Source organism: Danio rerio, chromosome 6 (assembly GCF_052040795.2).
Source record: "Danio rerio strain M-AB ecotype USA chromosome 6, GRCz13ab, whole genome shotgun sequence".
Taxonomy (NCBI): Eukaryota; Metazoa; Chordata; class Actinopteri; order Cypriniformes; family Danionidae; genus Danio; species Danio rerio.
In genome coordinates this window covers 4,319,828-4,333,244 of record NC_141026.1, presented here as the reverse complement: position 1 = coordinate 4,333,244, position 13,417 = coordinate 4,319,828, and the positions used below count along the sequence as shown (strand labels likewise).

General features: G+C 38.8%; 1 protein-coding gene across 1 annotated transcript; it reads right to left on the bottom strand.

Annotated features, from left to right (window-relative positions):
- Positions 1 to 1,906: 1,906 nt before the first annotated feature.
- On the bottom strand, positions 1,907 to 11,561 carry klhl41b (kelch-like family member 41b). Its single transcript, NM_198979.1, is given in 6 exon segments — positions 1,907 to 2,384; positions 3,782 to 3,928; positions 4,952 to 5,137; positions 6,545 to 6,652; positions 6,728 to 6,885; positions 10,358 to 11,561. Coding segments are annotated over 6 exon segments (1,818 nt in total). The 5' UTR covers positions 11,465 to 11,561; the 3' UTR covers positions 1,907 to 2,272.
- Between the last annotated feature and the right edge of the window lie 1,856 nt (positions 11,562 to 13,417).

The window sequence follows — 13,417 nt, the reverse complement described above, 5'->3', positions numbered from 1 at the left end:
TTTTTTTTTTTCACGTGATAACATTCAAACATGCCTCCTAGCAAACATTTTTGTGTTTAATAGACGTCTAATAGACATCTAAATGTAGACAGCTTGACTAAAACAAGGCAAAACTTGGGCTGTCAGTGAACAAACATCTAATGAACATCTAAGAATAGCCCAAAACTAAAGTCGTCAAATAGACAGATTAGACAGACTTTATTTGTGTAGTCATTTATTTATGCTTACTTGATGACTAGTCTAGTTTTGGCCTAGACGTCTATTAGATTTTCACTGACAGCCCAAATTTAGTCTTGTTTTAGCCAAGATGCCAATGTTTAGACGTCTATTAGACCTTTTTAAAAACAAAAAATTCTTGCTGGGCTGTAAAACAAAGGCATTTTTGTTTTGAAGACGTCAAATAATTGTCATTTCCATCTTCTGTATCTTCACATTTATTTGTGAATCTTTCTGACACAGGTGGTGGATCATTTCAGAAATGGACACAGAAACATCATGTACAAACCCCTCAAGTCCATAATCCTCATCAGAGATTCATTTGAAGAAACCTGGAGCCAGTATGTACAGTATAGCATGCTATGACTTTGCCATGTACGATGCGGTCCTAGATTAACATCTATGTTCATCCTGGAACATCATTTTTGTTGGAAAATGTAATCCAAATCTTTTCCCCACCCCTAAACCCAACCACAACTATAAACAATTGCCAAAATCAGAGGGGAATAACAGTTGGATAACAATCATGTAGAAGTGCACAAACCTAACCGAAAGCCTAAACTCAACATGTAAACGTATCTCTTAATTCTGATTGGCTGATTGGAGTGTTGTTCCAGGATCAACATAGATGTTAATGCAGGAACATGTCCTACTTGGTGAAAACAGGTGGGCGTACAGTATATACTATTATACGTGTATTAAAAATAATAGAAGTTCACCTTCACAACAGAACTGAAATATAGTAAAGCTATAGAAAATAAAACCTGAATACATATATGTTGTCTTATACAAATAGGTCAACCCAAGCTCATTCTGGAAATGTAGCCCCGCGAACGTTTCTGGAGACTGTGATTCACGTGGCGGGAGGTACGTATGGCCGCGTTTTGTTTTTTTTCGAGCAAACGCTGCTGGGCGGTGTGGCGCCACTCCGCTCCTCCTCTTCGCGCTCGCCGGCTGACGGCTCGCCTCCGTGTGGAGGGCTTTCCCGCTGCAACCAGTTTGTCCGCTTAGCTCGCAGCGTTACGTTGGCGGAGTGGAGGCCCGGAGGAGAAGGAGCCGACCGCGGGGACGACCGGGATCGGGTCCGGGGAAGAGCGGTTCCAGAAATCAGGTAAGATGAAAAACACAATCCAAAAAATAAGGGTGAGTACGCGGCGGGATCCAAAAACGCGGTCGAAATCAAAGACGAGGGCTTTTGCTTTTTGTTTTTTTCAGGACGCCCATTGCAAACCGTCGCTTAGGTTTAGGGAAGGAGGAGGAGGAGGAAGAGGAGGGCGGCCGGCCGGGTCGGCCGATCGGCCGGCTGCCCGGTCGATCGTTCGGTCGTTCAGCCAGTTGGTCTGACGGACAGTCGCTCCACAGCGGCCTCCGTCGGCTTTTCAGGCAAGAACAGCGCAGGCGCGAACGGCGCGCGCTCCCGAGAGGCGCTCGAGACGTGAAACAGCGCGCACAGCAGCCTCTCGCGGATCCGCGAAAACAAAAACTGCTCGAATACGTACCTTGCGGGACATATTTCGCGGTCCGCAGATACGTCCACGGGGCTACGTTTCCACAATGAGCCCGGGTTGAAATAGGTCCTGAGCATATAAAATATCAGGCAGTTGTGGCCTTATGATTTAAGATTTTCTATAGCTTTTTGTTTTTGCAGTTATCATGGAAAGTCTTTTAAAACATCACTCGTTGGCTAAAATGGTTTAAAAATGTTTATTTTACAAAAAAAAAAGAACCCTTACATACAATAACCTAGATGTACTGAAGTAACTAGAGTTTATTTTTAATACAGCATTATTAAAATCACAGAAAACGTACCTTATCTTGCATACGTGGTTCAGAAATCCGACTTTACCTGGGAAATGGCTCATGTTCACACACACATCCACACAATTATTTCACATTAACTCTCTAAAATGTATGAGAAAAATACTTTAGGGAACCTAAAAGCTTTTCAGCACATTTATAAAAAGATTTTAGCTCCCTCGGCTTCTCGATTTAGACTTAAACGACCACAGTTGTGTGCTGAGGTCAAAAGTCGCATGACCACATGGTGCAGTTTGATCTATAATTTGGGCATCCTGGCAGCATTCAGACGCATGCCGACGCAAGAAGAGCCTGAAGCGTAGCGCATCTCCCTCAGCATCCCGCTCCACGTCTTTTTGTCTTCCTCGTACCTGTGAAAGGAAGTCAGTACACATGTCAGGTAGGTGGAATAGCATTACGCTTTTGTTTATTAATTTCTTGATGTTCTATTCAGTATTTAATCCAAGTCTCTAATAAAACTTGTATACTTAAAGGCACAGTGTGTAATTTTCACCACTAGAGGGCGTGCATTCACAACAAACAAAGGTATATTTTGAGGACTGAGTGTGTATTCATGGGAGTTGTGGTTTTCATGATTCAAGACTCGTGCAAAAATCATGTTGACGGATGAGCAGCAGAATTCATCACTTATTACTATGATAATAAGCAGAGTAAATCTGAAAGCTGTTGAAGTGAAACGGAAGTAATTGCTGATAAGAGACGAATGCAACATGGCACGAAAGCTGTAGAGCTTTTATTACGCCACAGTCCATTATTGAAGATCGTCAATCTTCACCACATGGAGAAGAAACAGTGCGGTTTTATCAGACTAAATACATTTTAGGCTTCTGTTTTTGTTCTGTGCAGTAAAACACACAACATATTAAAGCTTCGCTGCTGTTTGCCTGATTTCTATAAAACCAGGAATCGAGCATCTGTGACGTTATTAGCATGAACACACAGCACACAGTCCGTCTTACTAGTTAAAATGACTTATTTGGCCGTGATTTATAAATACATCCAAACATTAAGGATAATAATACGACACAAGTCAGTTAAATATAACGCTGTTCCTGTGGTTTTTGTATATTTTAATAAAAAAAAAAAAGTACTGTACATTCTTGTTGGACCCTCAACAACGATGCCTCTAAATATGTTTAAACATTCATTCATTATCTTGTCGGCTTAGTCTCTTTATTAATCCGGGGTCGCCAAAGCGGAATGAACCACCAACTTATCCAGCAAGTTTTAATGCAGCGGATGCCCTTCCAGCCGCAACCCATCTCTGGGAAACATCCACACAAACACTCATACTCTACAGACAATTTAGCCTACCCAATTCACCTGTACCGCATGTCTTTGGACTGTGGGGGAAACCGGAGCACCCGGAGGAAACCCACGCGAAGGCAGGGAGAACATGCAAACTCCACACAGAAACGCCAACTGAGCCGAGGCTCAAACTAGCGACCCAGCGACCTTCTTGCTGTGAGGCGACAGCACTACCTACTGCGCCACTGCTTCGCCAAATGTTTAAACATATTTAAGTAAATAATCTGAAATCTCTATAATGACGTCATGACTGCAACTCTTCTGAATCACTTTAAGTACACAATTCAGCAACTTATTTACCACATTCTAGTGGTTTTTGGGTATTAATTAAAAATATCTTGCATTTGTGCCTTTAATTAGTTTATTTACTGATTGCCTGATTGAATGGCGTTTGAAAAATCATTTTCCATTCAGAATCAGCTCAGAATTTAGGACTTACTGCCAAATGTCAGTGATCTCAGAGGGTCCGATGTTTTTGTCCTCCAGCTCGACAATAGCAAAGCCTCCAATTGAAAATAAGTTTCCTCCTGAGCTGACGAGATTCACAGAGCTGCGCTCCTGAGGAAACTCTGTGAATGTGTCCCACCTGAAAGAACAGCATTTAAATGAATATACTGCATGATATATTTCAATTTCATTCACAATGGAAGACGACAGTATTTATATTAAGGATGCAGTGCATATAACAAGTAAATCTGTAATAGTTTGATCAGGTACACTACTTAGAGTGGAAAAAACTGAATAAAACTAAAAACTATAAAACAAATTAGAGGAAAACTGAAAATAGTTGCATTGAATTTAATATAAGTTTACATTTTCAAACTCATTAAAACTAAAACGATAAAAGAAATAAATAAAAATATCTATCATTCATTCATTCATTCATTTTCTTGTCGGCTTAGTCCCTTTATTATTCCGGGGTCGCCACAGTGGAATGAACCGCCAACTTATCCAGCAAGTTTTTACGCAGCGGATGCCCTTCCAGCCGCAACCCATCTCTGGGAAACATCCACACACACATTCACACACATACACTATGGACAATTTAGCCTACCCAATTCACCTGTACCGCATGTCTTTGGACTGTGGGGGAAACCGGAGCACCCGGAGGAAACCCACACGAAGGCAGGGAGAACATGCAAACTCCACACAGAAATGCCAACTGAGCCGAGGTTCGAACCAGCGACCCAGCGACCTTCTTGCTGTGAGGCGACAGCACTACCTACTGCGCCACTGCCTCGCCCAAAATATCTATCTATAAATATAAAATAAATAGTAAAATGGTAATAAAAATGATGAAAGCACATAACATATGTAAAATATTAAAATTATTAAGAAAACTGAAGAGCTCTGATGTAAAAATCTAAGTTTCATCTGAAATTTTCATCTGTAATAAGCACGCATCCTATGTTTTTGTTAAATTTTCACTTTAAAGGCAATGAAAAGCACCTATTCATCACCATAAAAGTGAAATTACTGAACTTACACACAGGAGCCTGAGAAAAATGCTCATTTTAGAAGACAGTTTTAGTCGGGCACTCACGTTTTTGCATTTAAACTCTTCAAATATTATGTGCAATACTAAAATAATAATGGTGAAGGCTCATACTTGTTTGTATCAAAATCATAGGTTTCCGATAAAGCTGTGAGTCCGTCTTCATTCACTCCCCCTGTGACGATGATTTTCCCCTTATGAACGACGGCACCAAACATCGCTCTGGGCGTCTTCATTGAAGCCAGCTCTCGCCATTCTGACTGCTTGTGGTTGTACACAAACATTTTACTCAGAGCTTTGCTGTGAAAGAGAATGAGAGGAATGGAAACTGTTATAAAAAGTGATTCATAGTGCAGTGATTCAAATCAAAACTGACTCTATTTACACTGATAATGCACATTCTTCATGTGAATGATCAATTGGTGCTCATTTTATTTAGGGAAAATGCTCTTTTGTAATGCACTGTCCATCCAAAAAAAAGGCATCAACGGAGATTGCTAAAACTACTAGAATTTGGCATTGCATAACAGAAAGGATAATAAGGAACCATCATCTCTGAGGAATAAAAGTGGTCATAAAAAAATGTTGAATGATTAAAATCCGCGATCACTTCAATGAAATCAAATCAAATAGTAAAAAACAACAACAGTAGATCCCACACAGGTTTTAATAGTGAAAGTAAAAGGATTTCCACATGCATAATGCACTAGCTGGATACCAAACAGCTGTGTAGCATTAAGAAAACCGCGTGTAATAAGGCTAATCAGAAAAAAAGTCTTCAACTGCATTGGTGTCTTTAGCAACAATATGTGTCTAAAGGATGAGGTCAGCCAAATACATGAATATCGGCTACTGAATGACCAGTTTATCAATGGATTTTTTTCAGAGCATATGCCAAGGCAGCAATGATGGGATCCATTAAGCTCAAATTGAAAAAGAGGGATTCAAGAAGTATAAGTCATTATTTTTTTACACATGGATTGGCGACCACAGAGTCCAGATCTTAACCCTATTGAGAATGTTTCAAATGTGCTGGAGAAGACTTAGTAGTTTGACTTGCACTAGTTTGAATGCAAAATCTTGGCAAAATGAATGCAACTCTAGACAAGAATAAATGTTGCAGCATTGCAGAAGCAAATTGAAACAACGCCTGGGCGAATATGTGACTAATCAAAGCTAAACAAAATATTAGGGTGTTAGAGTATAATATTAGTGTGGGACTTTTCTTTTTGGACAGTTTATTTCTTCAAATGCAGTAACGGATCGGATTTTAATAAGGGATTATAAGGTATTTACTTAATGTTACATTTAAAAAATGTTGACATTACTTAATTTAATAATTATTAATTTATATAAAACTCCACTCCAACACAATGGTTCCTCAGGATCTGCAGAGCAGTAGCTGCTACACAAGCAAGAACAGTATACATTTGACTTTTTGCTCACTTGAATTCTTCTAGAGTATGTTTAATATCTATATATCTATAATATATGTATAATATCTAAGATTTTTGAAAGCGTTATTCAGGCTGTTGATTCTTTACAGAGAAGATCCCTGTAAGTCTCACATTGTAAGAGGAACTTTGATGGATAACAGACAACTGCAAACTGCACCATATGTTGTCACACACACACACACACACACACGCATGCACACACGCACGCACACACACACACACACACACACACAGACTCTCTCTCTCTTACTTGTCATCTGTCTTTCCTCCAATGCAGTACACCAGGTTGTTATGCGAGACAACTGAATGGCCGTGGATGTGCAGAGGAAGTTTCTTGGTCTCGCTCCATTTCATCCTCCTGCAATGACAATGAAACATTACTCCCGTATCCCACATTCATGGGTAAACAGCACAATCAAAGATGAACTCATACTCGGTGTCGAAACACATGACAGAGTCGAGGGATTCGTTGGTCTGCAGGTCTTTGCCAGCGATGGCGAACAGCAGGTTTTCACTTTCACCCAGATTGAACAGGCATCGTGGGCTGGGCATTGGCGGCAGCGCCCTCCAGTCCGAAGAAAAACTATCCAGCTGTATCAGACGGAAGACATTAACAATGATAAATCCATAAAAACTCTTCAACATAGGAGTAATTCAATAAACAACAGCTTTTAAAGCATTTACTAATTAACTGGCATGAAGATGACAGGAACATTACAATCACAATTTTTGTTTTGTACTACATTTGACCTGAACTCCAAGCTAATTATTTTCATATGAATTTACACACCTTGAAATAATGCAAAGCAAGTTTGCTTTCGCTTATAAATATAGGCTAATACCATGAACAAACTTTACACATCTTTGTTGCAATCTATATGTATTTCTAAGTATATCTAACTATTAAAGTATGCTCAACTGTATCAGTACCATATAAATTGTAAATGATACATACTCTACAGCAAATCTCAGCTTTAACAATGTTTAAATTTAGGGAAAATGTCAACTATATCAGTATATAACATGTAAATCTATCTAAATTTTGCAAAATTTAAATATCAACCCAAAAATGTATATTAACTCACTATATTCTTACTTTCAAGCGGTTTCAAACTGAGTTTCTTCTTTCTTGTCAAACACAAAATAAGATATTCTGTAGAAACCTGTAACCATTGGCATCCATAGTAAGAAAAAGAAATGCTATGGACGTCAGTGGTTACAGGTTGCAGCATTTTTAAAAGTAAATTCTGTCTTAAAATGACTGACTTGACTTTCTGTAAAGCTGCTTTGAAGCAATATATTAAACGAAAAGTTCTTTATATATTAATTTTACTTTTTAATTTAACTTAAAGACTCATGAAATTACAAAAAAATATCATTTAAAACCTTTCCATTCTTGTTAAAAGATCTATGGTACTCCAGGAGCAAATTTGCACACCCCCGGATTATTATTTTTTTTTATTTTTTTATTTTTTATTTTTTATTATGCTTTAAACAACATATACATGACAATACAGCAAACAAAACAATGCCAGGGTGATAGAAAGTAAATGATAACATCAATACATAAAATAAAATAAAACAAACATAAAAATAAGAGTATAAATACTTAACTGAAAATTCTTACAAATATAAACAAGCAGGACCTTTACATTAATCAAATATTTTGAAACTAGAGCACAGTTGGACAGTTTTAATGCACCCCCGGATTAACTAGTTGACTGCTGTGACATTTTTGGTCATGAATGAATTCCCATAATGCACTTATGTTTTTGATGAGTTTACAAGTTTAGCACTGAATAAATTTCCTAATCTGACCACTAGATGGTATCCACAGAGGAATCCTATTGACCTTATTCTAAAATGCGGAAGTGCGCCTGTTTTCGCGATTGTTTTAGAACTTCCGATTCAGTCGCCTATGGGAGAAATGACTAGGAATAATAAACGGCAGAAAACGGTCAAACTACTTGCTCTACAAACAAGTGTTTGCACTACTATACAGACCAAGTAGAATAATATAATAAGAAAATATCAGTTTGCAACATTAAACAGTGAAACGAGCAGTTTTAAAGTCTAAAAATGAATGGAAGTGAATGAGACCGGAAGGTTTTTTTTCTTCACTTTCCTATTGGTGAAGTTTTATTTCCCTCTCCACTGTCGCCACTGGCTTGCATGGTTCAGGATCGGTAGAGCTACGCAAAGATGAACTTGCTCTTCAGTGTTTGGACTCTCAGTAATGATTTTAAACCACACTGAACTGAGCTAAACTGAACTTAAACACTAAAAACTGAACTGCCCGGATCCAGTTACTATGACCATTTATGTGAAGCTGCTTTGACACAATCGACATCGTAAAAGCGATATACAAATAAAGCTGAATTGAAAAAGTCTTGAGCCAAAAAGATTCAAATGGCTGCGCCCGCTCGTACGCAAAGAATAAGGTGATAAATGATTGAATTCTTAATTAATGTTAGTATATATGACAGAACTCAAAATACATTGTGTCATTACTAAAAGACAGCTCACTAAGTGCTAAATAACTATCCCAGAATTGAAAATCTAATCCATCCGAGGGATTTACCAACTAGCAAAGCACAAAAAAGCAGCATCCCTTTCATTCACTCATCTGTTTGCATTCACTCTTTTAAGTGGACTATATTAGTAGACTAATGTAGGGAATAGTGAATGAGGGTATAGGGGGTGATTTCAGATATACACCCCTAATGTTGTTACAATCGCACCAGCACCCAGTTTTTGAACGGAAACCATAGTTCACCAAAAACATAAAGGTTCTGTCATTATTTTTGCACTTGTTCCAAACCAGTTTGAGTTCTGTTGAATGCAAAGGAAAACTATTAGGAAAACTGCCTTTGACTTCCATAGTATGTTTTATGAATGTCGACGGCTGCTTTATTTCAGTATTCTTTAGAACAGGGGTTCTCAACTGGTTTTGCCATGGGACCCACATTTTTACATGGTCATCAAGTCGTGACCCAAATTTTTAGGAACTATAATATCATTTTAGAAATTATAATTAGTTTGTATTCATTTGTTAACATGCACAAGTAGTGACAGATACATCATAAGTAAATTACCAATACTTACAAATAAACAATATTTTATTGCTGTCATTTAACAAAATGTATTAAATTATAGAAATATTACAAAGAAAAACAACAAATACTGTAAACGGTCATTAGAGTAAGAAAAGTTTACCAGTTTACCATGAACTAAACTAAACTGTTAATTAAACATATTATTGTCTGGTTTCTAAATGTCGTTTTAGTTAAAAAAGTTTTCTTGAGAGAGCACCTCACCACATATGGCACACTGAATCTTTTTTGTTGTCAGTATGTATATCCATACATTACATCGTGCTTGCGCTTCAACATATTTATTGCTATAATTAAATTAAATTTCACATGTCAAACGGTACGGTTGTCGCGTGCGCATTTAAAAAGAAAAGTCTGGTATAAGCAAAATAAGTAAAAAATTAAGCTTTTGTTGTTTTTTTGACTACACACTCCACTAAAAAGCTTCTGGCGACACACTTTTAGGTCGCAACCCACCAGTTGAGAAACACTGCTTTAGAATATCTTGAAGGACGCAAGAAGTATAGAACCACTTGAGTGTGAGAAAAGGGTGAGGAAATGTTCATTTTTGGGTGAACCATCCCTTTAAAGTTGATTGTTACCTGGTAGGGTGGCAAGGTGGCTCAGTGGTTAGCACTGTTGCCTCACAGCAAGAAAGTCGCTGGTTCGAGTCCTGGCTGGATCAGTTGGGCTTTCTATGTGGAGTTTGCATGTTCTCCCTTGGTTAGCGTGGGTTTCCTCAAGGTGCTCAGGTTTTCTCCACAGTCCAAACACATGTGCTATAGGTGAATTGAAAAAACTAAATTGGCCATAGTGTATGAGTGTGTATGGGTGTTTCCCAGTAGTGGGATGCAGCTGGAAGGGCATCTGCTGTGTAAAGCATATGCTGGATAAGGCGGTTCATTCCACTGTGGCTACAACTGATGAATGAAGGGACTAAGCCGAAGGGAAAATGGATGAATGATTGTTACCTGGTAGAAGTAGCACTGCAGCGGCGACTCTTTGCTTTCTTCATCCACAAACAGACCACCGACGATGAAGAGCTGGTTCTTCTTGGTGCAGAGACTCACGTGGTTCTTCGGCACCTGCTCCGCCATGGCGGCCAGAAAGCACTCATTCTCGACCACATCGTACGCCACGGCAGCCGTATCATTGATCATGACGATCAGGTCCCGTCCGTACATCCCTAATCTACGATTATCGTTCAGGAAACCCGGCAGCATCTCCTCCCCCTCCTCCTCTCCGTTCACCTCTCCTTCCTTCTTCTCTTTGGGCTTCTTCTCAGGGAGCTTCCCTTTGAAGGCATCTTTGACGAGTTGTAGCTTCTTCAACAGCTCTGGATCGCCCTTGATGATGTCATCAGTCTCGACTTTCTCCCTGAAATACTTCTCTGGGAGAAGTCGGAAGCGGATGCAGTCGAATGCTTCTGCAAGACTCTTGACACGGTTGGCCTTGTCGTTGCGCACCCATTTCATGACCGACTCAAACACGACTTCTTCTTTCTCTACGTTAAGCATGTCTCCGCCGATCAGGGCTAAAAGCTCGTGAGGAGCCAGCTGAAGGAACTCCTCCTCTGATGAAACCGTCTCAAAGCGGTCAGCGATGAAATCACGAGCCGCTATGGCGAGTCTGGGAACACTAAGAACCAGGCCGAGTCTAAAAACAGCAAGGCAATTGGCCATGGAGAGCTTCTGCTGTAGATAATTCACACACACTGTAAACACAGAAGGAATCTGAAATCGGTTCGCCACCGCGAAGATCTCCTGCACGTTATCATCCACCAAATCGATCTCCGCGGAATACAAATACTGTAGGATCATGTCCATAATATTAGGATCGACATCATCCAGGACCACTTCCTTCCCGATATCCTTCTCCTTGCCATCCTCGGAGAAGAAAAGCTCCCTAAAGTAGGGACTGCAGGCAGCCATGATTAAGCGGTGGCAGGGAAAGCAGCGGTCTCCAATTTTCAAAGTGCAATCCACAAACTTGTTCTCATTCAGAAGCTCCTTCAGTCCGTCCTGCAGCAGCGTGCTCTGAAAAAGCCGCAGCTCCTCCTTGATGGCTTTGGGATCCATGATGTTTCGTCTCAAAGTGAGAATCGACTAAAAGAGGAGAAAGAAGTGGAGAAGGTGGCTGCAGGTCTGCTCGCCACACCGTCCGGGCTGGAAAAGGACAGAGAGCTGAAAAGATTCCCAGGATGAAGGGGCTGTTATTTAATACTCCCCTTCTAAATATAACCCTTCACTCTTGTCCACCCCCACACCGCCTCTGTCATCCCACAGTACGGGTTGTGAAAAAGGGGATCCCAGTCGAGACACCCAGCTGTCATGGAGGACATTTTATCCAGCCTGCCAGATTGTGCTATAACACTGCTTTTGAATGGCTCTGAAGTTAGGGTTAGGGATTGGGTGTAGGTTAGGGAATAAACCACTCCACTCCACATCAAAGTTTAAGAAGGCTAGTATATTTCGTTATCAATATTAGCACTGGAAAAAAAATGCTTTTCTTGTCTTATTTGTTATTCAGATATCTAAATCTCTTAAATCAAGAAGCATTTTCTAGACAAGTAAAAAATATTGTCTTGTTTTCAGAAATAAGATTTCAAACTTTTCTTAAAACACGCAAAATAGTCGTAATAAGCAAAACAATGTTGTTTTCGCTTTGAAATAAGATTACTTTGCTTACCCCTCTGGTATTAATTTTGTGTGTTTTAAGGAAAAACTCACTTAATTTCATATTTCTGAAAACAAGACATTTTTACATGTCTAGGAAATACTTCTTGATTTAAGAAAGCAAGAAAATCAGTTTTGCTGGGTACTTTTGAATCAATGGAAGAAAATTCTGACAGGACAAATGGACACCAGCCCAGCCTGTAAGTCTACAAGTTTTAGAAAGTCCCCCCTCTATTTTCATCTTAAAGGATTTTTCTGATATCCAATTTAATAGAACTCAAAAGCGAGTGTTTTTAGCTGGCTTGACAGCAGCCAAGAAAATAGTTGCGACAAGATGGAAGCCTCCACATTCTCTTAATCGTCATCATTGGATTCATACTTTTATTGACATTGTGAATATAGAAATGTCCACTGCTCGCATCCATGGTACAAGAGAGGACACCATCAGGCTTTGTGCACAAACCTTGGACAAACTTAAAGGTTTACTAATTTAAATCAACGAGACATCAAAAAGCAGAAACTTCTGGTTCCGCGCCCCATTCTTCATTTTATATATATATTTTTTATTTATTATTTTTAATTATTACTGTTATTTTTATTATATAATTCTTTAAAATGTATTTATCTCCCCTTTTTATTAATTTGATCTTTTTTTTTCTTTTTTATAGTAATTTAAGGTTCTCTGTTTGGGCTTCCCATAACTTTCATTGTCGTAGACCTCTTTCAGCACAGTTTTGAATACCTATTTCTATTTGTCTATTACCATTCTTCTATTTATTTACTTTTAACTGGCTTAACTTACCCTTGTTTAACCCTTAATACAGATTTGGCTTATTGCCTTTTTGGTTTGGAAATTTGTTTTATGTATGTGTATTTATGTGTGTATGTAGGCCTATATATGTATATATAAATTAATTTATTTTATTTTATTTGTTTTAGTATGTCCTTGTCATTACTCTTCAGTTTTTCCTTTTTCTTGACACTATTGTTGTTATTGCTGGCACTATTATTAATACTATTATTCAACAACCTGCATATTGGTTATTACATGTATATTTTCGCACTTTGCTATATGCTGATGTTTTTCTGTGTTCGAAAAATACAAAATAAAATAAAAATTGGAGGGAAAAAAAGTTTAAGAAAGTCAAATCTATTCATCTATCTATCTCAAAATGCTTCCATGCTATGTCTACAGATTGCTGTTTAAGTGTCTTTATGACAGAGTTTGTAGACAGCTGCAGCTACAACAGGTGATGAGCCTTTTTCAGCTGCCTCGACAACTCTGTGTCTTGAGTCAGTCAAACTTTATTATTCATGCGTCAGGTCCTGAGAGGAGACCAAACTCTAGTGGAGCTG